Genomic DNA, 27,921 nt, shown 5'->3' with positions numbered 1-27,921 from the left:
GATTAAAAAAACAAAAATGTAGTAAGTACCACTTAGCAACTGATCCATCTCCAAAAGTCAAATTAATATATGGTTGATAGACACATACACGTGATGATAGAGACCAGTTTTTCAAAATCAGACATTTAGCCTGTTGATATCAAAATCTGCCTTTGTTTGACAAAATGTACAATTTCTTTACACAGAAACAGGAACAAGAACCCCTTCTGAGCTAGAAACATGGTTTACTGAATGTGTCATGTGAATATAAAAAGATTATACTCTTGAAGCTTTCTTTTAATAAAAAATTGTCTCACTTGATTGGAGAGCCTCATCAGTCAGCATAGTCCAGTGACCACATACCAACATGAGATCTAGGACTTCTCTCTTGGTGTGATGCTGGGGAGCAGGAGGGGAGCAGTGAAGTCCCTTCTGTCACTTACCAAGTTCAAAATGATTGGCATTGGTGAGGAACTCTGGAAGGTAGAAGAATTCGGGGATGAGCTCCCTGACATCACTCATATTGTCCCTTGATGCTGATTCCCACGTGCTCTTGACACTGTGAAACATCCTGTCTGCAACATCAAAACTCCCACCCTGTTAAATGGACAAAAAGACTGCATTGTGAATATTCTGTTAAATAAGAAACAGATGCAGAATCTTAGCCAATTCTGCAATAATCATCACACATCTGATTAGCTGGTATCTCAAAATCTGTCCCAGCTCTATTTACTGTCTCAGTCCTGAACTTTAGATATGTAGGTTAACAATATCATACAGCTTGGAGATTTTGTGTAGCTTGAAATAACACAGTAGCATGCAAAAATTATCAAAGATAGCTTAAGAATATCAGCATACTCAGCAGTAATGCTTCTCAGTGTAACTCATTCGTTTAACATCCCAAAGTGACTTGCAAGCCGTAGACACAGCTTTGGCATTTACACCTGTGAATCAAATAGTTGTGCAAAATCTTGCGTGCAATCTTCTGGAGAAAAACCCCTGGGGAAAGGTGGTACCACTGAAATAACTGTAATCAGATCTGGGCAAACATGAAAGACCCACTGGCCAGGGGACAGCAGGGAAGAAGGCACAGCATAAAGATGGGGAGAAGGGAAGAACGTTTGAGCCCAGCACTGAATTGGTATATGAAGAAGGAGAAACAAAATGCCTCAAATCCTGAGAGCATTTGAATATGTTTAGTTTAATGATAGTAAAGCACTAGAAAATAGCAGCCTTCTTAGTCCTAAATATCATTCTGAACCATGGCCTTTAGATAAATCACTCACTGAATGAAGGGTGCATGTCTTATATTGAAACTGTATTTCCTGCAGTATTTTTAAAACGGATTTCAGATACAGTATGGATTGGTGAAAATATCAGGTGCACATTTACATAGGGATCCCTGCACTGAGAAAAGAATTTATTTTAGCAAAGAAGTCCTACAGTAACAAAAACAGACAGTTTTTGGAGATCATCTGAATGAGCTGTTCAGAATGAACAAGTTGATTCAGAAGAAAGCTGACTTTTTAAATGATGTAAAATTATAAAACTAAGGTCTGCGATCTCTGTTAAGTCTGGCAACTGAAGGTCAAGAAGTAACTTTTGCCTTACTCTTTGTTAAGAAGAAACTACCCTCACAGATAAGCAAACAAAACAGAAATCGTAAGTTCTGAAGCCGCATCTCCTTGCTTGTCTTTTGAGATAGACTCCAACCAAAAGCTAGCACAGTCCAGATGTAGAGACTTCATCTCTGTTTCCCCTGAGATGAACTCTGACAGGACTTTTGGTCCTGCTTCATCTCTAAATGACAGCATAATTCTGGTACACCTTGTTGCATTTTATGTCCTTCTTCCTTATCCCACTGACAACTGTGAAGCCTTCCCAAACCCACTCAAGGGACTGAGTGAAAAAGTGGCTCAAATCACATGAGTAAGCCTAGCTGGAGTTAATTTGATGCACAAGGTCATCTTGCTCTTGATCATTATTAGAGAGGGACCCTTGGAGTCAAATTCAAATTGAAATTAAAACAGAGTAGAAGAAGCACTATAAATAAATCAACAGTTAACAAGTATCTCATTGAAGCATATTAAAGGGCTTTGTATATTTAATCTGCACACAGCGCACTGTGTCTGGTGGTGATTGATGCTTTTTCATCTTTTTTTGCAGCTTTTATGAGAGCTGATGGTAATCTCTTGAGAAACAATATGATTTGTAATAAAAAGATTACCTGTATTAAATAAAAATAATATATACATAGGAAATGCTGTTAGCGCGACAAATCTGGTTAAAGATATTACCACCACGAAAAAATGTGATTTTTTCCCTGGCTGTCTAATTCATTTTAGGGAAAAGTAATATCTTTAAAACTTAAGCCTGTATTATTTATAAAGGAAGCAATAACTGATTTTCCCATTTCCTATATTAATACATTTATTTGCATATATTTATATCAGAATTAATGAGTTTTCTCTCTCTATGAATGCAAACACCACACTGAAAGGAAAAAAACAGAATCAAGAATTGCTTTATGCCTTTAGATTCCAATTCAACAAACTCTTACAGCTTTTGTATAGCTAGATACAGTAAGTCTGTTTCTTTCCTTTCAGTAGAGGCCTTCTACTACGGATTAGGAATACTGGTAAAAAACATGCATTTTAAAACTATGGTTCATCAGGATATATAAAAGACAGCTGGTCAAAGTGGCCTCTAGGTGGGAGTTAGAACTCCCCATGTTTATAGAACTAATCAGCACTGAGTCTTGGTTGTGTTTTAAACCCAAAAAGAAAGTGTTTCTAAAAGATGATTATGAAGTGCAAAGACTTACCATACCCTCAGAGATGCTGAGAAGCAATTACACTGAGACAGTGCTTAAATGACAGCTCCAGAGTCAATGACACAACGAAGAGTAAGAACCCTGTACTCTGCAAGTACCTCAGAGAGGCAAACACCAGGAAGAAAGAATAGCCTGCTTGCTGAAATGCAACAGTGGGATAAGAACAAAAGGGAATAAAATACAAGGTGAATCACAAGCAAGTGGTACAAATCATTAGGAGCATTAAGTACTAGAATGCCTTTCCAACAGAGATACTAAGCACAGAAACCTATTCCTGAAAGGATTTCTGTGAGGTACCTAAGGGCTGGTGAAAGAATCCAGTGAAATAGGAGATATCATCCAAATACCCATCTGATGAGACAATCTTTGTTCCATTCCAGTACAATATGCAAAGCACATACATGCCTTCCTCCAGGATCAGATCTCAATACATTTAAATAAAATGTGAAATAATAAGGCTTTGTAAATTCCTGTATGGTTGCCTTAGTAGAGGGGTATTGCTTCCTCACTGCCTTCTTTGGCCAGGTATAAATCACATATCTGACGTGAGAAACAGGATGTTATGCAACTTTTTTTTTTTTTTTTTTTTTTTTTTTTGTCATGTGCATTCAGACAGGCAGTTTAGGGTTATAAGCATGGCTTTTCCACTTTTTAAGATGCTGAGAATCTTTTGTGGTTCCCAAGTCAGCACCTTTCCAAAGTATTAGGTTTGGGATTTCTCCTCCAATCTGTACTTGACTGAGTATCAGTTGCATATCTGCTTTTTGCCTGACTGCATTTCACACTTTGCAACTCCTAAACCACAGTAGGACCAGTCAGGCAGGAGAAATGACAGCAACAAGCTAAGCTGAATATGCAGCAACAAGAGAGCAAAGGAATGAGAATGAAAGTTCAGCAGTTTAGTGGATCCACATCCAGACAAAATTTCAAGTTCTTCAGATCTCAGCAGTGTTTGAATATTTACATCCACATGAAATACCTGTTAATCACACAGACAAACACAAAGCAGGTACTCAGTCTAGGAGCACGTTATGCATAGAAGTGTGCCAGTGAGACACAGCAGCCATTATCATTTACTGGAAGAAATAGCTGCTCCACAGGCATTTGTGACTGCAGCTAACATATGGCTCACAGAATGCAATGGCAAGTATTGCCTCAGGTAGTTCACTAACCCATCATCTACTGCTGGTAACAGCTGATATCATAGGGCTCATTACTTAATTATCACAGTGCTTTATTTATACTAGCCCATAAAAAAAATAATAAAGAAAGAGACCAGCACAACCACAGAGCATTGCTTGTATGTCGCCAACTGCTTGAAATGGGCAGACAGGAAATTTAGTGTCCTCTATGCTGATTGGCTAGGAAAGGTAAACACAAGGCTCAGTTCCTGTGAAATTAAATTCCATGGAGAGTCCTTTCAGCACCAACAAAATGATGCCAAGTTCAGAACAAGCAAAATCAAAATACTTTAGTCTCGTCCCACCCTTGGAGAGCCAAGCCCATGCCTCCTGTTGTGCCTCAGAGTCATCATGTTCCCAAAGCACCAGAACCTGCAGGTCCCCATCCAGCCTAGGGATGCTCTTCACGTTAGCACAGTCATCTCCAAGAGCTTGCCAATAGGCACATTACTGCATGAGCTCTTGAGATTTCAATAGCAGATATTCTAAGCGCATCTGCCCCAAAGTCAGAAGCTAACACTCAGAGTGGCAGTAAAACATTATCTTGGTGTTCACATGCTCAGCTCTCACAAAACGTACCAGAGAACCAAAACTAAATAGTCCCTCTTCCTCAGGGAAAAAAGGGAAAGGGAAAGGGAAAGGGAAAATCAGACATCAGTTCCACTCCTATTAAAACTTTCTGCTGAAATCAACAGACACAACACAGAGCCTTCAGTTAGCCCAAAGTCCACAGAGAGCATACAAAAAATGTCAAGAGAATGAATCCCTCTTCACTGCACAGCCAATGCAGTGGGCTCCATAACGAGGTGTAGGAGGGAAGCAATCTTGTCCCCTTACCTGCAGAGAACAGAAGGTCTGTGTAAATGGCTCCAGTCGTACCAGGTAAGATGCCACTATAATTGCTGATGAATAGTGCGTACAGTAATGACACTGAGCTGACAGGTCTCCTGGAAATTTGACACAAATCAGATTTCAGTGCTAAATTCCACCATCTCAATTTCATAACATCTAGTTAGCACAGCACAATAAGTCTTTAAGGCAGACATGTTCAAAGACGTGCAAAAACACACCTTTCATATCTGCATTGAATGTGCAGTTACTACCACATCTGTATATTCTTTTTTATTTTTCAGAAAATTAATGTGGAAGGGAAGAAAACCTTTATCTTGCCAGACCATCCTCTTGCCCATTAGTAATAAAAACGTCTTGATATCTAGAGGTCAAACAGCTCAATGCTGTTTCCTTTTCTTAATGTAGCTTCTAGCCAAACTGCATGCAGCAGTCTTCTACCCACAGTTTGGCTAACAAAGACAGCTGCATGCAGCTTACCTACAAGAACAGCCTTTTCTGAGGAACATTGCTTTTTGCTGTTGCATCTCTTCCTGCCCAAGTGAAGAGGAGAGAACACAGCAGTAGAAGGCACAGAAGGAGGAAATGCATGCAAGAGAGTCATTTCTCTTTCAATCCTCAACCACTTTGAAACTGAAAGGAAGAGGATGTTCCTGGCATTGTGCTTCCCTTAGCTACAGCTGTGGAAAGACTTTGTGTGTCTTTTCCAAGGGATTCAACAGTATTCCAAAAGGCCTGAGGAGACTTAAAGCCTATACTGCCTGCTAGGTTCCCAAAACCTTCACCTTCACTCTTCTCCACCTCGTTGTAGCGCTGGATGAACTTTTGTTTCCTCTCCGTAGTCTGTGCTCCCATGGGCTTCGACAGGTCCCGAAATGTATGAGGATTACTAAGGTTCAGAGTCTGAAAAGAAAAAACAGCAAAGATAGGAATTTTTAGAATGCAGACTCAGGCATTAGGACCAACTCTGTGTCATTGGTCAGTGGTAAAGTTGTGTTCAAAGCTTCACATATACAAGGCTGCCACAGATTCAGTACAGAAATAGTCATTGTCAGAACTGGGAAGGGACTTGGAAACAGAATGGCAACATGTGCCTCTGAAAGGACAGCATGTACAAGGTGCTTAATAAGTAAAGGACATGGTAGATCCTGAATAAAGGACCCGGAAGGTCTCAAGGACTGCTTTCAATGACTGCAAGGATTGTTCTCAAGGACTTTTCTGTCCAAATCTCCTTGCCAAGAGGTTACAGGCCTGGCCCTGCCTACCTGCTAAGCCAGTGCAATCTTTCCTTATTTCTTAGGTATGCATTTGACAGATGCTTATTCACCTTACCAAGGCAGAACCTCACCTCAGCATGCCGACTTGAAGAGAACACTAATCTATAAAGAATTAATACAATTCAACAAAAGAATCAATACAGTTCAACGTAACTGTCTCAAATTTTGAACCCTTGGTTTAGGCCCTTCTGCTTCAGTGGCATCACAAAACAAACCTTTACATGGTTGCTATCACAGAAAGTACAGGATGCTGTTAAGCGGCATGCACTGACCTGGGAGTGATAGTCAGCAAGGACCCATGGAAACACAGGATACTGCATGTAATCGTTGTAGCTGCGGCCAGCGAGTGTGTTCAGGTACATGAGATAATCAAAGTTGCTGATCTCCCTCTTCTGCCAGGGAAAGGAAACAGACATTAAAATCTCCTAACTCCAGCCATGAAAAACATGCCTCAAAAGCAGCCTCAGAGCTCTGTGGTTCCTTTCTCCACCAGGACAAAAATTATAAATAGTGTAATCAATCACCCACTGCCATTCAGATCAGCACAACAGCTCTTATACAACAGTCCATTCAACAGAATCTGAGTCTTCTTTTTGGCTCTTCTTCAGACAGGCCATTTGCATTCATCTATAATCACCCAGTGCTTTTATGCTGTATTTGCATAACAGAGAACTTTTTCCCAATTTAAAAGAGCCAAATGCATGCAATCTGTACATTGGCAAATCCTGGACAACTGCCTGTACAGAAAGGCTGCACAAAGTGCTACATACAAACAAGAGGGTATAGATTTCTTCAGCGTGTCTTGGGCCACCAAGATCAGGGGTAGAGGAGAGCGAATGCATCTCTCAGCTCAGTATAAAATCTATGAAATCAAGAGAGGTGCATTGATTTAGATGTACAGATCTGTGAATAATCATTTGACTAGGTAGCTCTCTTTGGTTTCTGTTTTAAAATGTGTGTAAAATCACACTTAATCTGCCAGTCACACCGTATGTTTCACAGTAGGAATAAAATCTCTGCAATAACCAGATGTAAATTCTCTGCTCCTCTTGCCAATAACCTCACCTCCAGCAGTGAGCAGCTTATGCCTGGAAGTGCAGGCATGCATGCACACACAGACATATATATAATTGTGGGTGGACACAGGTGATGAAATTCTTTGCTTAACCACATGGAGCCAAGATTTAGTTTACCTGCCACTTTTGGAGCATTGTCTTTTCCCCTCCTGAGTGTTTCCTGTATGGAACAGACATTGATTGAAATAATTGCTTCAGAACAACAAGGGAAAATCAATACATTAATGCTTGTGCTCCCTGAGCCCCTGCTGTCATCCCACGGAAACAAGAGGACACCAACACTACGGAATGTTGAGGTTTCAGCATTGACCAAATCATTCCAAAATCAGAGAGTGTCAATAGGTTAGTGTTGCAGGATCAAAGTTTCATTACTGCTTTCAGTAGGTGGCAAGATTATGTCTGGCCAGAACATGGCTGGCCAGCTTCAGATGACTGATGAGATTGTCACTGGCAGTCCCCCTCCCTACCTATACAAGGAGGGCTAAGCTACTTGCCAGCCTGCTCCTGAATGAAGCACCACCTGAAGTATGATATTTAATAGAAAAAAAAAAAATGAGAAATTAGGGTGGTGGTGTGGAAGATGAATTTTGTTTGCCTTAAGATATCACTGCAAATGGTGGCAGTGATGCCACATAGTAAGCTAAAAAATTTACAAGCTGACTAAAAGGGAGAGAAGGCAACCCTGTAGCAGAGGCAGAGGGACAGTGGAGGACAGTAACCTTCACAGCTGTTCTGAGACAAGCCATTCTGCTAAATGCTCAGTGCTCTCATTCACATCCTACTGCAGAGCTAGCATATTAGTGACAGGTACCATTAAGACTGTCTATATTCTGAAGACTTATTCTTGAAAGTTCTTATTTTTCTGATGCTTTTTGAAAACACTGGCTTGAAAACAAAGGTGTCTCAGTCTCCATATGAAAGATATTCTTTGTGCATAAAGCACTTTTAAACAAATGTAGTTCTGATAAAGTAGGGTGGAGTCTTTTATTTTTAAAAATCAAAACAAAACAGGAGTAAATAGCTTTTTTTTTCCTGCACTTTATTTGTTCTCAAAATACAGAGCAACTTTTACTGAAACTTTAAATAAAAACAAACCAGCCAAAAGGAGATACTAAACAGAGAAATTCACTTGAAAAGGTGAAAGAGTCAAAGTTCTGTGCAAACAGAAGTAACATTTCAACTACGCTAAACCAGGTATGTCAGTATCTGAAGACCATGAATTTGCTCACGTCTACTGTAAGAGACCAAACTGAGTCAACTAACAGCTTCTGGATTAAAGAAACTTTTGACCTGCCGAAGTAAACAGGGTTAATGATATGACGCAACATAACTGGTGGTAGAAGTTGCTTTTCCCTTTGAGTATATAGCTCTACACTAACCCTGAGGTGTCAGTTCACAGATGAAGTTACTAACTTCCTGAAGCTTAAAGGAATCAGTTTAGCCATAGATTATAAAACTGCTACAGGAATAACTAGCTGTTATTTTGCATTCTTGTGCTCTGTACTGGATCACACTAGAAGTTTACAAAGCTAGTCTTAAAGCAGCCTCAAAGACCTAAATAAAACAGCATCATGGTCTATGATCATTACAGTTTTATTGAATGTGCAGTAGTTAAGTGCTTGTAAACAACCCCTCCTGAACCATTATTTTAGTTTGTCACACGCCCTAACCCAATAATAAGGATTCCGTAAGAGCCAAAACAAAACACTCTCAGTGGAAGCTTCTATATAACAGAGAGGCTGATGTGTTCAACACCTCATGAAAACACACAAGGCTAAGTGTAGTCATCCTCCCTGAAAGAGGCACCCTTCTGGGTCTCAGGGGTCCAGACAAGATGCTCCCCGCTCCAAGTCCCAAGATCTCCTTTGTCAACTCCCAGTGGTCCCATCCATTAATTGCATTAGGTGAAGCTCAGCAAAAGCACAAAGTAGATCAACAGCTATCCAACCACAACAGCTATCCAATCATGGTAAGTGCATTTAGAAATAAATAAACAGAAGTCTGGTTTGAAAAAGAAATAGGAAAAGTGCTTCCTAAATGTAAATAACTAAACTTCAAGAGAAAGTGAAGTTACGTGAACCAACAGAAGTACCCGCATATCTAACAGGAGTACCCTCATATGTAAATCTATAAGGTATTTGTAGGTTACTAGCCATAGCACAATATAAGCATATGTACTAATGACAACCATTGGTTACAGTATGCATAAGTGATTTATTAATCCCTTTTTTCCATTAACATCAGGCTATGATCTCACTCTTCTGATAGCAAGCGCCCTCCATTTGCTAGAAACAGGTGAACCTCAACCCATTTGGAGATTCACCGCAGAGGAGACAATCTCAAAGGATAAAATAATCTCAAAGGATAAGATTTTGCCCCCACAGAAATTAAAACTAAAATTCCAATAAACTTCATTGGGTTCTTAGATTTCCCAATGCTACTTTCATTTTCTTTTTGTCTTCCATCCTCCAGACTTCTGAAGTCTACAAAACAGTGCCCAGTGCCCAGGCTCTCCTAAAACCCACCTTCCTTAAAGAATGTCTGCAATTAGGAAAAATATTATGAGAAAATCTCCTTCATGGTAAACCACATTTTAGGTACAAGCCTTATTATTAAACAAAGTTAATTACAAAGAGGTTAACGGGGACTAGATATTGCTTGTATTTCTAGATATTTCTAAATATTTCTTTACTGGGAGGGTTGGCAAACACTGGAATAGGCTTCCAAGCAAGGTGGTTGATGCCCCATGCCTGTCAGTGTTTGAGAGGCATTTGGATAGTGCTCTTAATAACATCATTAACTTTTAGCTAGCCCTTTAGTGGCCTGGCAGTTGGACTGATGATCTCTGTAGGTCGCTTCCAACAAAACTATTCTATTCTAACACCATCTTTCCCTGTGAAGCAATCCAGTCTCTCAAATCTCAGTGTTGGGTTAGTTTACTTTTGATCAAAGGTGCGGGGTCCTCTTTATCTGATTGTACCAGTTTACCTTCTGAGTATTCTTGCTCTGTGCTTTAAAAACAGAAATATTACAGTAGGACCACACAATTTCTTCTCTACAGTTGAAAACAATAGGCATTTCTGTAGGACACTGAGTAAATAAATCATTTCTGTGTACTTCTTGGCAATAGGTGGTACACAAGCCCATTTCCCTTCAATAATTCTTTTTCTCTAGATATTTTGGAAGTATTGCAACCAGTTACTAAAAGCAAGAGCTTGGTAGCTGCAGCTACAGAGACAAAATCTAGTAAATTCACATGGCATAAGAGGAAATTGTTGCAACAGCTGCACTTTTGAAGGGTCACAGATAGACGAACGTAAACTGCAGCTCATAGCCTCTCTGCTGCACTGCTGAACTAACCTCCTCCTAGTTTGTATCTATCCAGTCTGGCATGTCCTAAGGATGGTATCACAAACATTGTGAGTTCAAACATAAACGTGCAGGCATTTCACACTGTGCTACAGCCAAGTAAAATGAAATAGCCAAATGACTAAAATGGACAGATAAGGCAACAAAGCTGATGAACAGCCTCTAACCAGGTCCAGATGCTTTTTGTTTCTGCATAATTTGAAATCTAACATTTCCAGGCACTACATGCAGTTCAGCTCTTTTCCCTCCAGCTTGAACTTGCGTGCTGGAACCAAACATTATGCTAATGATCTCCAAGGACCTGGCACTGCTGTTGCTTAGGAACAAAAGTTTCACAGGCTGTGGACAGAGAACTGAATAGAGGCACTGTAGCTGGGGAAGTCCGTTTTACCACCCTTTTCCCCTCAACACTCACATACACAACAGTTCCTTGAAGGGCTGCCATTTTCCTTCAAGGAAGTACGATTCAGTATTTACAGGCCTCTGAAAAGGAAATTGTCCTGCACTCTCCTGTTTTACGAGCTGAAAGACTAACTCATTACTCAAGGAAGAGCAGACCAGAGGACAACTACACGGTAACAGACCATGAAGGCTCATCCCACACTACTGAAAAAAACTATCAGCTTGTGACATCTGTACCCTGGCTTTTAAAGTCCTCCTAGCTGCTAGCCGGTAAGACCTTGTGCAGGGGGGCAGCCTGACAGAATTGCTGAGATAAGAATATTTTTGTTTATCCTTGGTGGGCACTGGTTTTATAAGTGACCTTGCACTGTGTGATAGCACAGTGGCTCTGAAGTCATCTAGAAAAGTAATAAAATTAAAGAAAGTATCTATTTGTTCGTGGTAGGATTTAGTCTAAAACAGCCTGTTAGCAAGAGACTACATCTAAGATAGTCAGTGAATTAATCTCTCTTCCACAACAGGTCGTATCCAACAACAAAGTGGTAACAAGCTTGTAAGCAAGGAAATAAAATCTTCCCCTGGTTGGAACCGCTTGGCTTCATGCAAAATCATTCACTGCATGAATGTGGGTTTTAAGCTATACACGAAAGTATCTCCATAGAGCTGGAACATGTCACCTTGCTGACCTCCTGATCACAGAGTGGTGCTGCTGGACCAGGCAAGCCCACTCTTCCAGAGTGAGGGGAGAGAGGGAGAGAGAGAAAACTTTCTTCACAGGCTGGTTTAAGAAGGGATCAGGATGGTTCTGTACAGCTTTGGGAGCAGTGAAGTAGGAAGCAGCAACCTAGGGGAGGAAAAGAACAGGGAGAACCACAGAGGAGATCTTGAAACACCCAGTGTCACTGATAGAAGGCCTGTCTCTTCCTGCCAGCACTAGGCTGAGAAAGGAAAGAGAAAGGTTCAGGCGGAAGATTGTGCACTAGGGTCCTAATCTGTAATTTTCCAGCATTGTATCTCCTTCTTATGGCAGGCCTAAGCTACAGTGGGTCATGGCAGGGCCCTGTGCAAACCTTTCTTGCCTCACAGCCCTAGTCCTGATGCTCAAGGTCTGTTCCCAGCAACACAAAGCACCACAGGCAGTGTGATACAATAGACATGGACTTTCTCGTAGTTTCTCTATCAGGTCAGCCTCAAAGCTCTGGACCTGTGAAACATTCCTAAAGCTCTAGCCTTTTAAAAGTCCAGTCCAGACTAAAGACTTTGCCAGGTACGGATATAAAGGGAAAGAGTTTCCCAGTCAAGATCTTCTTTACCAAGACCTTACCAACCTAGAAACGCAGCACCCTCATCCTTGGGCAAAGGCCTGCCAGCAGCTCAGAGTGTCAGTGTCTAGAGAAAACTACACATAGAGTTTCCTCTTGGCACCACCATTTCTTATGCAGTGGGTCACACATGTACCTTTCCCTCTGCTAGCACCGGAGATGCGCTGTGAGCATGAGGTTGAACAGGCATAATTAAAATTTACAGCAAGGAGGGCTCCTGCAATTCCTGAATTTTTAATACCAGTGGCTACAGAACTGGAGCCTTCTTATGCAGAGCTAAAGAAAATGAGACACGGCTAAGTAAGCTCCATTATCTCCAGCGACAGCCCTGCGAAACACTGATAATTAGTTTACAAGCATGCAGAGACAAGAGAGCTATTCATACCCTTCAAGCTGTCTGGTGCTGTGCAGTGTTTCTGCAGAACTCTAATGCTAATCCCTGTCTCCAAGACTGATTTTTTTTTTTTTTTTTTTTTTTAATACATTTGAAACCTGAATACTACTTTTAACCCAAAGAAAATAGCCTTTGGAAAGTGTCAGCACAGTGAAGGGACACATGTTTTCCTGGTCAGTGCATCTTAGAGGTCCAAGGTAGAATTTTTAAAAATCCAACTCAAAGAGGCATGACCCAAGTAGTTAAATCATTTTAAAGTCTGGGGCATTATGCTATGCATCATATTAAGTGATCTGTCTTCAGGAAAATTAATAACCTCTCTGGACTTCTAAGAGTCTGAAGGGCCTAGGTTCAAATTTTATAACAAGTCAGCAAAGGGTCATTGATAGAGAAGTACCCAAAAGGTTAAATTGTACTGCTACTTCTTACCAGCCTCCTACCTTCAGCATTCAACCTTCTGCACCAGGCTCCCTCTAGTGTTCACAGGTACACACAGCACAGAGTAATATCAGGACTGGGAACCAGCATTAAGAGAGCTGCGCAAAAGGCTGATTTTATTTATCTATGTAAATGAAACTGTTTAGGATCAAAGCAGAGCACTCCTCCCATCCCCTTCCTCTGGATTTTCAATGAAAAGTTACAGAAAAAAAATCACTAGAAACTGAACAAAATGTTTTCTGAGAGTTTTAAAGATGTTTTAAAAAGCATTTTAAAAGATTATTATATTGAATTTAGAAAAAAAAAAATGTATTTCCTGCCAAAGCGTAATGCAGTTGACCTGAAGATCTTTTTCCATCAACTCCTTAAAATATGAGAATTGTGATTAAAACAACCTATTGTTTTGGTCTCCAGAACTTCCTGCACAATCCTGGTCAAATTATTTAAGCTAACATCCACAAAGATGGAGAAGTGCATAATTTTCCATAGTAGAGTATTTCTGTGCCTCAGTTCCCAGTCTTCAATGGAAGAAATAGCATAGACACTGCCCTTGGAGCCCAGTAAGCTTAAATATAGCCGAGTAAGATTAAATATAGCAAAAGGTGAGAGGCCTTGAGATATAACAGTAATATAACCCCGTAATTACTGGTGAGAGACAGAAACGTGGGTGTGAAAGATTTAACTGTGTTTAAGTCCTTTTATAAATAAATAACAGAAAGATTAAATTTTGGAATATACTCTCAAGGCAAGACTGACCCCACTGTGCTGCTTCTAGAAGCACTTGCCTCATTACAGAGCTCCCAGGAGGACAGATAGTAACTGGCAGAGATCTCACTTGTTTTTGCATCATTTTTGGCTATGGCATGTAATTGAAAGGAGCTGAATGCCATAGTTGTAGCCTCAGCTTCCCCATCATGTATTTGCACATGATTAATGAGTAGCCAAAAAGCCTGAAGGGTTTGTAATGAAGTCTTTCTAAAATGGAAATGTACTGTAGACAAATCCATATTTTGTTGCAATCATTCATCAAAGCTGTGATTTGTCTCTTCACAACTAAATGTCAGAGCACCAAGACCATCCCTGTGATTAGCCAGTTTAACCCATGCTCCTCTCAGCTCTCTGGCTGATAGGGACATTGTCATCCATTTCTAGGGAATCTTCTGTCACTAGCTCTAACTATTGGCTATATTTGATGACCTTCAAGTATACAGACAGGTCACCAACCATAAGACTACAGTGGACTACTACTCATGCAGGCCTCAATTCAAAGCACATAGCATGTGCTTAGCATCAGTAATAACCAGAATTCTGACCAGAACACCTACATATATTTTTTAAGGGCAGGGCACCCTCACCATGTGAGTCCATCTATCCCACTGCATGTGTGGAAAGACAAGGTTAGAATATCCACAGTCTGTCCTTAGGAGCACAGAGACACTGACTGAGGTCTGGTTTAACATATCATTAAGCAGCACAAACACTGACTGCCCCCTCCCTGTTCAGTCTGCCCTTTAGAAAATGTGTGAACTGCAAGCAAAACCTGGGAGCCCACTAGGTTTCCGAGATCCCAGTTGCATAAAAAATAAAACAAACAAACAAACGAAAAACAAACTGCTTTTAATCATTCACTTTAAACATTTCATTTTTCAAGTCTCAGGTCCACTAAACAGGACATTTAGCAAACCTATCCTCAGATGCCAGGTCTGAAAAGAAGGCAACCCATTGGTCTGGTAGAATAAGCACTATTTTGGATGGCTTCTTTTAATGCAGTCCTCAAGGACTGAATTGAGACCCATACATTTCAGCCAGGTCCTCAAACAGTGAATGGGTAACAACACATTTTGTTCAGTTTCATTACATGTTGGGCTCAAACCTGTACTTAGGGATGAAAGACAGCAAGTTTCTCCCACTTATATTTCCAGTTTCATCTTGTAATACTTATATTGCTGTATAGTTCAATGCAAGTGTTATGATGCAGTAAGATAACATTTTTAATAATTAGAATTTTATCTACTCAATATACTTCTTTCAGGAAAACCTTTCAGAGCTGCAGCCCTGGGACTGAAAAGTCCTGACCCTTAATAAAAAGAAACAAAGAAAAAAAAACAACTTCTGAAGAGACTTTTGGTCACATGCTAATTCATGACTAACTCATTATTTTGTTTTTAATTAGGAAGTAACTGCCACTGCTTTCAAAGGCTTTGCTGGGATTCCCACACTTCATCCAGATTCTGGTGTGTTTCTCCTCTCTCTGAAGAGATATGGCCAAGGGGAAAGCAAAGGGACCAAAAGGGAAAAAAATTACCTTGAAAATTGCTAAAAATTCTATCAGAATCTCTTATGACGGAGGGCGCCGTCTTGACTTAAGCAAGATGGGTATCACCACCTTTCCCAAATGCATTCTGAAACTGGCTGATGTGGATGAACTTGATTTGAGCAGAAACATGCTTAAAAAGATCCCAAACAGCATTGAGAAGTTCCAGAAACTGCGCTGGCTGGACCTGCACAGTAATCAGCTCGAAGAGCTGCCCAAGACAATAGGTACACTACAGAACCTTTTCTACCTGAATATTTGCAATAACAAGCTGACAACTAAAAGTCTGCCAGAGGAGTTGCACCTTCTCAAGAACCTGCATTTTCTCAACCTTGGCTTGAACTGTCTTGAATGCATCCCCAGCAACCTTGGGGCCCTGAAGGAACTTAAGGAATTAGGTCTCTTTGACAACTTATTGACCACCATCCCAAACAGTGTGAAAAAGCTCCCCAAGCTCAATAAACTGAATGCAGAAAGAAACCCTTTCCCTGATTCAATAAAAAAAGAAGAGTTTGTCGACCCCATCAAACGCATAGAAACGCTTTACTTAGTACAAGAGAAAGACCTGTGCTGTTCCTGCCTGAAGACATGTCAGGGTGAGAAAGACAAGATGAACAAGTTAAAGAACATAATACCCAGCCCCTCAAAGAAGCTCAGCTTCCCTTTACTCCTTACTCCCAATTCCACTGCGAAGGATAACCAAGAGCATTGGAGATTAAAAGGTGAAGATCTCTGAAATCTACCAAGCACTCCACAGGCCACATCCCATACAATGCGGTGAAAACTAATAAAAAAGCTGTCCACCTCCCTTTTTTTGCAGTTCTCTTCATTTAAAGATACCCAGCTTTAGAAGCAGATCCTAATAGTCTCTAAAACTAAGTAACTGAAGGTCAGCACAGAACATGCTCTGTCACCTCCCACTGGAAGAAAGCTTTCTTTTCCTGCAGTGGTAAAACAGGGGGACATCAAATTGGAATCTCCACTGCACAATTACTGTAACATGCTAAAACGTCCGTGTGCACATCAGTCACTGTCTGCTCTAAACGTGCAATAAAGAGGCCATTATGCAGAAACATTATGGATTACCTCTCTAACCTCACCACACTGACTCTCTTTCCCACAGTAACCATCTGTGTAGACTTTACCAATAAAGTCATATTAAGGAGATAATAATTATTAAATATGCCCAGTCAGCTACTTAGCACATTCCTCTTGCCTTCATATTATGGATGCTGTACACTGGAATGCTTTTCAGAATTCAGGGGACACATTTGAATCTTTAAAATAGGGGGCACAAACAGCTAAGTTTCTAGATGCATTTTTTTAAGGTATGACTTATTCACACAGTTGCATTTGTTATCTACTGTTATCCAGTGTTCCCTGTATTTACCTTATATTCAAGGAGTCTTCTGTTACCCCCTTTGACTTCAAAGCAGGTTGGAAAGAGCAAAATCTACAGAGATACAAAAGATAACATTACAATCATTTAAACAGTTACCTTTACACATTACATATGTACATAAAATTATATATGTATATAATCTATTAAATAATGCCATATTTTAACAGCAACTTTCCTCCTAAAGGATGTCACAGTATTTCACCTACCCAGCTGTGAGACAATACAGGAAAAGCATACATGTAATGTTAAGAAAGTGCCTATAGGCTGGATAAAAAGTTTGTCTCCCAGATAGGGCCTTGAATTGATATACAGGGCTATACCTTATGATCAGGTTGTTTAAGATGGTATTAATTAAACCCAGAGAGAGAGAACCCTCTCAGACATTTACCAGCTTCTTGGCAAAAAAGACAGAAAGGAATACCAACGCATGTCTCAGTCATTCATGTTTACCTTCACTGAGGGCTTATTATATCAGACATAAAACCCCTGAGATACATAGGTTTGGTACCTGCAGCCAAGGGGCAAGACAGTCAGCTGAGGATGAAAACATTATCCTGAACTGCCTCAGCAAGACAACCTCAGAGCCAAGAGACAGCAAAGATAAGCACTGAACAAAGCAGCTGGCTCTGGAGCAGGATCTGGTAATTCCAAGTAGCCACACTATGCAGCCAGTTTAGAAAGGAAAAGTGGATAAATCTGCATTGGCTTTTTAAGCAATGCTCCATTAGAAACTGTTCAGTGATTTCAGGAGCACAAGGAAATTCTATGATTGCTTGGAAACTAACAGTAACAGTCCTCAGTCCAGGCTGCAGAATTTACCAAAGGAAATACTACATATTGAGGTATTTTTCCTTCATAAAGAACAGTAAGTGAATCTAATGTAATTGCCCATCAAAAAAAAAGCACGTAAGGAAAAAAAAAGCCTTTCCTATAAAAAATTTGATTGTTAAAATTTAACACCACACTAAGGATACAAAATCAGAGTCAGACTACAAAATACTGATACAAAATCAGTTTATTCTTAAAGCATCTAATGGTACTTTGTGTGTTGGAAGAAAGTTTACGGTACTTTCCCACAGTACCGTAAAGTGAGGCAGAGGCAGATTTCTGCTCTCAGTGAGATTGCAATTCCCTGGGATGCAGGGACATATTCCACAACACACCATTGGGTGCTAGAAGAGCTCTACAAATGCATTAGTCCCCTTGATAAATCAATGGCTATATAATGCTCCAAAGAATTCACAAGTCAGCAAAAGGAAAATTTCATAGCTTTACGTCTAATCCATTAAAGATCAAGAGCTGAAACTGAAGAAAGAGCCCCTGGGGCAGCACAAAGGCAGATATCTGAAGCTGGGATAAACAGGGGCAACAGACAAAGACTATAACCTGGATGTTCATGTGATATTATGAAGTAGTGATTACCTCTTAAATATCTTATTTCGGTCATTGTCATGGAATACAAGAAATCTGGAGTAGCCATTTTTGAAGAATATTTCTAAGGCGATCTCCTGGAAAGGTAAAATCAGTCACAGTTTGAAGAATTGCAGAGCTAGTCCTAGTACTGCAAGGAGTCCACTATGGCCTGCCCAATTCTTAAGGGCTTTTGTTTTTGTTTTTGACTTGGTATTAAGTGTGAAGCATAGCAAAATAGGTCTAATATCCCCAATTTCTCCAACTGTAGGAGTGGTCATACTGGGACGACTGAAAGTGCAAATGCTCCTGCGAAGCAAAACCAAGCTCCAGATATTGGTTTTTATCACCCACGACCTCCTGCCACTTCTGAAGCATTTTTGTCTTGAAATTTTAGTGTGATTAACAAGACACTAGTAGCATTAACTTCTAACCAGTTGAGAAAGACAATCACATGAAGGGGAGATGTTAAATAAGAGCCCCTTTCAAACAGCACATGTACTACTTCCTCAATGAATAGTGATCTTGATGGAAGTAACCAAACAATTTTAGTTCAGAAATGGAAGAGTAAGGGAAGTTTGACATTTCTTACTGAAGCTTTAAATAATCAAAACTGAAACCTTCAGCCTCTTTTTCCACCACATCCTCTCACACAGTTTGCTGAGCATTTGCATATAAACCTGTAATTTACTCAGTGATCTGTCCCTTTTCCGCCCCACCACAGTCAAGTATAACTACAAATGATGCATAGTGTCTGGGAAACCACACGTGAGTTTCAGGCCAAATGTGGCGGGTGTAATACAAACCTGAGAAGATAACTAAATGGCAACAGTCCATACATGTTTCATAAATTAAGTATAAAGCAGAAAGGCAATGTGAGAGCTGCTATGACAATAAACAGGTTGAAGCATTGGGTCTGAAGCTTGGTTTTCCAAACCAACTCTGCTCAAAGTGTGGCCATTCCAGCATCAGGCTGTGTGGTTTCACATTGTGTTGCTCTTTGCTTGCCTACGTGCACGAATAGGACATCAGCTCTCTGCTGCTTTGCTGCTGCCTAAACAACTGATCCACCTGCCCTCTAGGGAAAGCACAAATATTAGCTTTCTTCTTTTTTCCATACTATTTTTTTAGAGCAATTTTTGGCATTGGGTCCTGGTGCCAGAATTTTAGAATGCTACAGATATCTGAATTTTCAGGTCATTAATAGAAATAAATAATAATAAAACTACACACAAAACACAACTGAAAAAAAAAAAAAAAAAAAAACAAAAACAAAACAAAACACAACACGTAGAACCACCTATATCGTCCCCCTCCCACCACCCCTTTTTTTGTCCAAGGCTCAATCAATGACTATTTTTACTCATCTCCATTTTTTCCACTCTGAGTCCCACAAAACATTTCCATTTCACATGTTTTAAAAAGTCCAAAGGCATACAAATACATGAGAAGAAAGCAAGATTCCACTGACAACTTTGAATTCATTCACAAAAGAGGTGACAGTTCTGTTACTCTGGTTGCTCATCAGTGATGTAAGAAAACCTTTGTGCAGTTACTCAGAGCAAGACTTAACATTCCTGTACATGCTTGGAGAGTGACCTAACCACTGAGATATAACATACCCTTAATCGGGTCTGATCTACTAGAATTTTCCATTTTGCATACATAATTAAATATAAAATAAAATGGGGATGAGTGCCATACTGCATGACTTAAGACATTCATCAGCACCATTCTCTCAGTTTTCAAATTTTCTGAATGATTTCTTACTTTTCTGTTGAACTATCTTCCAAAAATGGATTAAACGAACAGATACCTGTTTATGGCTGTTTCAAAACACTGCATTTCTGTCAAACAAAACTTGTGATTTACTCTTTAGGCTGTACCAAGATGCTCTAAAGCAAAATACAGGCTCTGGTGTTTCAAGGAGCTCTAGCTGCACTTCTTCTGTGATTCTTGTCATAAGCTTACCTAAACCAGACAAAGCTAAAAGGGTACCAAGCCACTTCTAATGAACAACTTATGGGTAACACAGCTAAAAGCTGCGTTATGATTCAGATACTAACTCATATGCACAAGTTACTCCAAGAGGCTCAGGGTAAGTAAGTGATGCATACTTGTAGCCCACTTATGTCCACATCCACTGGTATATGGGAACTATTACTGAAAAATTAGACATTTACTGTGATCTTCAATCAAAACAGGACTTCAAGACTTATTTTCAAAAATACTGAGATGAACTGTAAAGAACATTATCAGCCTAATAACTAACGGGCTAACCACTCCAGTGAGGGTGGTGTATTTTTTTTTCTGAAAGAAATCTCAGTAGAAGTAGTTTTCAGTCACATGCCATTACTGCTGCTGCAGCTTTCATTCAATTGACCATGCATGTTAGTTCCTACCTGCAGAAGGAAGCGCATCAGACGAATCTCTTTTATATCATGATACAAGTAACGGGAACACACCTGGTCTCCCACAGCATGATCTTTATGACATAAATTGAAAATGAATGGATCACTGATGCTGTGAAAAAAAAAAAAGGAAAAATAAGAAAAACGAATTTCAAACAAAGAAAAGATCAGAAAAACTTTGTGAACATGGCAAGTCCTCTTTCTAGGAAGAATAAAAATACTAAGAGATAGCATGATCAATTGGGGTATAGATGAAGATAAAGGCAAATACTGAAAGCAGATTCTGTGCTAGTACTTAATAAAAAACAACTTGTGGAGGCTGAGGGTAGATTTGGAATTATTTTAATGTATGCAAATAGGCAGACAGCAATGTTTTACATACACTGAAGTCTAAGAAGTAGCAATGGAAGGAGTTGGGTGGGTCAAAGGCAAGCATCATGTGGACATGCTGCTGCTATTAAACAGCTATTAATTGGAACTAATAATTAAGCATTTAATTCATTATTACTTTAGGTATGTACATGTACTGCAGCTGATATCTACAATCTATCCCACAGCAAGTCCCATAAAAAAATCAAACCAAGTCAGATTCAGTCCAATCAATATGTAAGTCACCTGATCAGATTGACTGGTATTGGATTTAGTAAGAATCGGATGCAGAGCAGACAGACAGTCATGGAATAAAAGCACTGAGTTACTCACTGTCCCACTGGGCTTTGCACATGAACACACAGTATGAGCAAAGAGATAAGTCTAACAGACTCATTTTCAATATTGATCAGTATCAATAAATCATGAGTCAAAGATGATAGCAGTGTGCCAAATATTAATTATGATTCTGTCTTGGAGAAACAAACAAAAACTTATTAGACAATGAAGTGAAAGGCTCTTGTAATGACTATTCCATATGAATAAAAGATGGGAGGCAGCCAGAAAGGAACATTAACAACACTTTAAAAGAATTAAAAAAAAATAATAAAAGAAACGTGTTAGACTGCTCACCATCTCCACCTGTTGGAGTTGGGAGTCCTTAATGCACCTCCAAAGCCTATGGACAAGCATCTACAGTAAATTAGGTTAAACAATTCTGCAAATATGGAAACGATAGCAAACTTCTTGCTGTGCTAATATTGTTTTTGGAATCCCCCAAAGTCTATGAGAAATCTAGGGCTGCATGTGTCAATTCTGTAGTTAACCAAGCAGATCTCTGAGAGGAAAGAATGACTCACCTGGACAAGCAGTGTCGTGTACAGTAGACCTCTTCTAGAGGGGATAATACAAAGCACTCACAGATGTAGAAGTGCTCTTTTCCAAAGAGCAGCACTCCTTCCAATGCTGTATGTCCCTGCACAACTGCCACAGAGCACTTGAAAGTAACCTAGTATGGAAGTAAGCATAACAAAGCCAGGAGTGGGTAACACAAGAGACAGGGACAGCAGGGAGCAAAACCCAATGATATAGAAGGATATGTATTTGTACCAAAACAGCTGGCCTCTTGATTGGCAAGTCTATAGGGATGCAGCCACAAAATCATCATGTGATTGACAGTGCATGCCTCCCTGGCACTAGTAGTGGGAAAGTCTGATGTCCTTCCCCACCCCCTCCCATGTAACTCTGCCCCTTCCCCATCTACCTGGGGCTGTATTTAGCAACATCACTATAGAACACAAGGACCTTACAAACGTTGCAGAAGTCAGCACTGCAAAGCCTTGTCAGCAGCAGTGACTCTACAAAGACAGGGAGTTGAAGCACTGGGGAAAGAGTGACTTACACAGCACCATGCATAAGAACAGTGTCATATAACAAATATATGTACATTTACAATACAGAGAAAAGACAAATACTTGTAAAAATGAAATCTACACTTGCAAAAATCCTTCAAATTGATTCCAAGGAACAATAAGCAAGAAAAGGATCTAATATTCTTGGTATTTATCTCTCCAAATCTGAGTAACAAAACTCCTTGCATTAGCACTTTTCCTTCCTATATTATACAGGATACCAGTCAAAATATATGAGTCTATGATTCTAGCTGCTTTAAAATAAAGATTTAGTTAGACATTCTGGAATAGTAAGAACAAAACAAACAAACAAAAAACACACCTTCCTTGGCATCCCTAAAATTCACCTCCTTTTTCTTACTCCTGAGCAAGCTAACTTGGGCATTAAAATGGAGGAATTTCTAACCCACAGTTTAGATGTGTTGGGAATTTTTCAACAAAATAGTTCTTCAGTATATACGCCAGCTCATAGAAAGTTTTCCTGGGATTTGACAAATTTTGATGGAGAAAAAAAAGACTTTCATCTGGAACAACTTTTATGGCTGAGATGGTGCAGTAAAAAAAAAAAAAAAACACACACACACAACAGACCAACAGATAGACTAGAAGAGCCTAATGATTTGAAAAATTGTGCGGGTTGTGAGAAACTTAAGAACAAGTTCAGATTTTAAATCAAGCAGTACTTAATTGAAAGGAATTTTCCTAACATTTAGAGGCAAGACACTCCTTGTTTTTCTTGTGTGTTGAGTCAATCTTCTACATATACTCAGCTTAAGAAGAGCAAACAGTCTACTGACTAGCATAGTTAACTGGGAGGATTAAGGCCAACTCACTGCTATGCCTGGTTTGCACAAGAACTTTGAGCTGGCACTTTCTACATTTCCAAGAAAGGATGCAGAAGCAAATCACCATCCTATTAGCCTACTCACAGGTGAAACACCCTTGAAAATCCCTTCATAATACTACAAGACTGTAAAATTCTCCGAACTTTAAAATCCTAATACTGCCTTACATACTAAAAAAGGATTAGATCTGAGAAGTATTTACATAACAAGAATTTTGCTGGCTCAGAAATCTATTGCAATGTTCTTGTGAGAACAGATTGACAAGCATGGGAAGTAGCACAAAGCAGTTTATTCTTACAATCTCAATAATCTTACCTCTACCAAACTTCACTAGAACTGAGGTCCTGTATTAATTTTTGTACATGCAGAAATGGCCCAGAAATAGCATTGGTTCTAGAAAATCATATGAAATCTCAATATCACTATAATAAAAATATATAGAGCAGGTGTGCTTCTCTAGAATCTGCACATTTCAGCTTGGCTTTCTGCCTTTGTTCCTATTGTACTCTATTGCTGGAAGCAAACCTACCCTCTTCCTTGCCTCCATCCCAGAACGGGCTGACTCAGGTGAAACAGACCTGCACAGCTATATAAGCTTTCAGTCTCAGATGCCAGCATAACTTGGTAAAACTATTAGAAGTTTTTTGTTTTAAAATTCAGTACAGAATGAAAACTGTATGAAATAGAAAGATGCAAGAATTCAAAAGGGTGATTACTATTTTGATCAATATTTAAAATTGACATAAATAATAAATAAATTCATTAATAATTCAAATAAAATCTTGCTTTGACATTTTATTTTATTTACTGAAAAGCAATTCTTTTCACCAACAAAATGGAGTCATTTTAAAATCACTTGGATGGGAACAGAAGGTTGGTGACATTCTGGAGTAAAAACAACAACATTGGAAGATTACCGTGGGCAATTTTTAATGAAAATCGCTTCACTTTCTTCCTCTTCCCACTCCAAATTAATTTTAAGAGGAATCTAGCATTTCCAGTCACCTCTCCCACAGATCCCACAGGAATGCCTGTCTCCACAGGATTATGCCACCACAGAGCTCTCTGAGCTGCAGTACCCACGTGTGTGCAGGCCATTACGTGGTTAGAGGCATGTATGCTTGCACCGAGAGTGCTGGGGAATTCTGCTCACATTAGTGAACCACAGGGCTTCCTGAAGTAATTAAATAGCAGAAAGATTGCTTCTTCCCAAATGGAAGGTAACTGAATAATGAAACATCAGGCAGTTGCATAAAATAGCTAAATGGACACAAAGTTGAAATCCAGTCTTCTAAGAAATCTGCCTCAGCAAGTCCAGCACTCTGATCCACATCAAAGAGCCATTTGAGCAATTTCACTCTAACTCTGCAGTTTTTTAAACTTTATTTATTTTGTTCGGTTGCATATATGGCTATCATGGGACTCCCAGCAGACAGCAGAAAGCGGGGACAGATGGAAGCATTGTAATAAGAAAGGAGATTCTCAAGTAGATCTAGGCAGGTAAGCGTGGGTAAAGGGGAATGGGCAGGGGAAAAAAAAGGCAGAGCAAAAAGGGAGCAGGAAAAGATAAGTAGTAAGAAAAACAGCAAAGAAAAACAAAGGCAAGTATAACTTATGTCTTTAACCGTCTTAATGTGGAATATTAATAGGGAAGAGAAAAGAGCCTACAGGAATAGGGATATGGGACAATTCAAACCAGAAATATGGAACTGAAAAGCATGTAGGGTAAAGCTCAGGAAGCAGCTGGGTAAGTGCCAAAATTGTACTGTTTGGAGTAGGACTAACATGCCAATAAAGCTAAAGCACTCATGTCAATCCAGCTCTCCTGTTTACAGTTTATACTAATCTGAATACCAGTGTAAGACACAAGGCACAGCAGGTTGACTCTTAGCCACATAGAGCAGTCAGGTAAACCGCTCCAGTGAGAGCCCTTTGGCTGCATGCACGGCATAAAACCACACGCTGACTAGCACAGGGCAGGAGGCAAAGCTGCTGCTGGAAAACAGCAGAGACGAGTCAAGAACAGTTCATAGGGAAGACCTAGGCAGAGCCATGAGATAGGTTGAAAACCTTAGAAAAGGTTGTCTGCAGCTGACAGCCTAGATAAGTTGCAGCAGGTGACATTGATCAAACTCTACATACAATTCCTGGAACTTTATCCTAGATGAAGACTGCACAATGTGCAAGAGGAAGGTCTGTAGGTCAGCCTCAGAAAGTGTTTCCAGCACAGCAGGAGCACCACAAAATCACAGTCTCAGAGCTGTACTGAAAACATTGCCAGAGTGAAAAATTCAAACTAGAGATAACAGACATCATGTGTGTGTGTTTGGGAGGCACATGGACTGTGAAGGGGGCCCGCACACAATCACTAACATGGTCTGGCACAAATAACCACTATGGTACTCCACCTAAGGCAGGATTGGGACACATTAGCAGGCCTTGAGAGGGAAAGAGCATATACTTCTCCTTTAAGGCCTATTAAACTCTAAGCCCAAGTACGTTCCTGCCCTTCTGCACTGTCAAACCACTAACAGTCGCTGGTGCCAAATCCATTTCTTCATTTCATGTTAACACCCCCAACAGAATTAAATATATTTGCACTATTAGAAATAGTAGAGCCCTTGGGCTGAGTCAGTTCTTCTCATTTGGAGAACAGGGTTCATTTTTCTTCCAGGTGAGTAATAAAGATCTGACAAAGAGGTGTACTAGAGAACCCCCACCAGGACAGTCTTGTACCTAAAAGTCTTGCATTGAAATACCAGGCAGCTTGAAATTACCACAGATTAAATAAAAACTTTCATTTTCTGTCAAAACAGAACAGAATCCAGTTCACCAGCTACTAGAATCATTAATCAATGATGCAAAGGTGACATAAAATAATTGAATAATTACCTTCTAAGGTATTGCCTGAAGCTCTGCATCTCTTGATTGCTCTGTTCATTTGTATATACAAAGGAATTAAAGCTAAAGGCGTGTTTAGTTTATGTGTGCACATGTGTCTTCTCTCCCTTTCTCTTGTTTTTCAGAAGAGCTGTTTGTAAAGGCATACAGTTGCATTTAAGCAAACAGCAATAAAACCACACCTGCTCTGGAGTTCAGGAGCCAGATTTCCAAAGGAATTACATTCCTGAAGATGCAAGCAGTCTTTACAGGGTTTACAAAAACACCAAAGGAGGTTAGATCTATTCCTAGAGACCCTGGCAGTGTTAGTATTGCCCTTCCAGGGAAAAATACAACACAAGGAAATTAAAGTCACAAAAACATGTCAATGGAACATGCTTACCCATGTCACACACCCTACTGAGCGCAACATTTTTACGGCGTGAGGACAAAAGAACGGCTACTCTTGAGTCAGTCCGTAGATCAGTCTGAATAACTATCCTGATTATTAGTATCAGAAGCTTAAGGAAAGAGTATAAGAAACATGCTAGATATGGCATCTTTCTTGATCTTTATGTATCTTCTAAACAACCAATGGCTTAGGGACATTCTGAAGCCCCTCCTTCCTTTTTACTGCCACATCTTGTATTCCCCTATAAACACTCACAGCCATCTCTAATTATTTGCTCAGAGATGAAACCTGTGGTTATATACTATTTCTGTCCTTTCTGTTGTGTATCAGGATGTATTAGCTACAACAGATCTGTCAGTAAAGTAGGGTCAGTGCCACAGAGTTTAAAATGACTAGAAATATATGAAACAGAACATGTTGCTTTCACAATTTTTGCTAGGAAAACAGATGCATGCTTTCATGGTGACAGGCATATAGGTCCATCTTTTAATGCCACTCACAAGACCTTTCCTGCAATGTTTGTTAGTTTGCTTGCTGTTGAAGACTCGTCTTACTTTGAAACTGTCACACACGCACCTCATTAATCACAACTTAAGAATAAGTGACAGGTTGCTTCATTCTCCCCAGCTGCTAAATGACCAAAGGTAACTAAATCCACTTGGCCTAGTCTTTCGTGGTAGGGACTCCAGGCTCAAGTTTGATCCCATCTGAACTGTTAAAAACATTGGCTCAAATTCCTTCTGCTTGGGTTTGAGTGAAACTATTCTAATGCCAGAAAGATAGCAACAAACCGTGTGGTGACAATTTTGCTTTGGAAGACCGACAACACATACACTTTTTTGCTGGTAGCCTCTATCCACCCTTTCTCTCTCTCTCCCATAATCTGCTGGAGTAAAAACCTTATGCACAGGAGGCTTTCCTTCAGTGTGCACTTATCAGGTTTTATCAACTTCCCAAATGCTGCAGGAAAAGAATATCAGGTATTCAGGAGAAAAGGCGTGGAAGAAGGTTTCTGTCTGTACATGGTCATGGGCACTGGGGTTGCTCTTTGTCCTTGCTTTCTGTGCTGAAAGCTGCCATCTGTCCCGGCCCATCGCCAGCCTGAGAGGCTGGCATCCCTTAGCTGATGATAGCATCTGGAAGCCAGCTCTAATAGGATTGTGCTCATACCTCTTGCACACTCAGACATCTCTGTCTCACTCCAGGCTCCACTCAAACAGAAAATGCTGCCAAAAACTAATATGAGCCCTTTAATTTTCCCTTAGGTCAGTTCACTCAAGTTCATGCCCTTCCCCATGACTCTTGGGAGTAACCACAGCAAAGTTTGCCTACACCACACCCTGCTA

General features: G+C 40.0%; 2 protein-coding genes across 4 annotated transcripts in view; one reads left to right on the top strand and one right to left on the bottom strand.

The window, feature by feature from the left end:
• VSTM4 (V-set and transmembrane domain containing 4) overlaps positions 1–16,242 on the top strand; it is an 82,235-nt gene extending 65,993 nt beyond the window's left edge. Inside the window, exon 8 of the mRNA XM_084526128.1 lies at positions 15,294–16,242. Coding sequence (XP_084382254.1) covers positions 15,294–15,440 — 147 coding nt within the window. The 3' untranslated portion in view covers positions 15,441–16,242. The remainder of the gene's footprint in view (positions 1–15,293) is intronic.
• WDFY4 (WDFY family member 4) overlaps positions 1–27,921 on the bottom strand; it is a 143,236-nt gene that overhangs the window by 22,142 nt on the left and 93,173 nt on the right. For all 3 annotated transcript variants that reach the window (XM_084526105.1, XM_084526104.1, XM_084526106.1), the window contains 9 exons: positions 21,887–22,035; positions 20,649–20,769; positions 18,259–18,344; positions 16,825–16,887; positions 7,313–7,355; positions 6,392–6,511; positions 5,628–5,745; positions 4,831–4,940; positions 423–576 (listed from right to left, as the gene is read on the bottom strand). In XM_084526105.1, coding sequence (XP_084382231.1) covers positions 423–576; positions 4,831–4,940; positions 5,628–5,745; positions 6,392–6,511; positions 7,313–7,355; positions 16,825–16,887; positions 18,259–18,344; positions 20,649–20,769; positions 21,887–22,035 — 964 coding nt within the window. The remainder of the gene's footprint in view (positions 1–422; positions 577–4,830; positions 4,941–5,627; positions 5,746–6,391; positions 6,512–7,312; positions 7,356–16,824; positions 16,888–18,258; positions 18,345–20,648; positions 20,770–21,886; positions 22,036–27,921) is intronic.

This window comes from Aythya ferina, assembly GCF_964211825.1.
Source record: "Aythya ferina genome assembly, chromosome: 7".
Classification (NCBI taxonomy): Eukaryota; Metazoa; Chordata; class Aves; order Anseriformes; family Anatidae; genus Aythya; species Aythya ferina.
The sequence above is the reverse complement of the archived record's forward strand: the minus strand, read 5'-3'. Positions and strand labels throughout refer to the sequence as shown.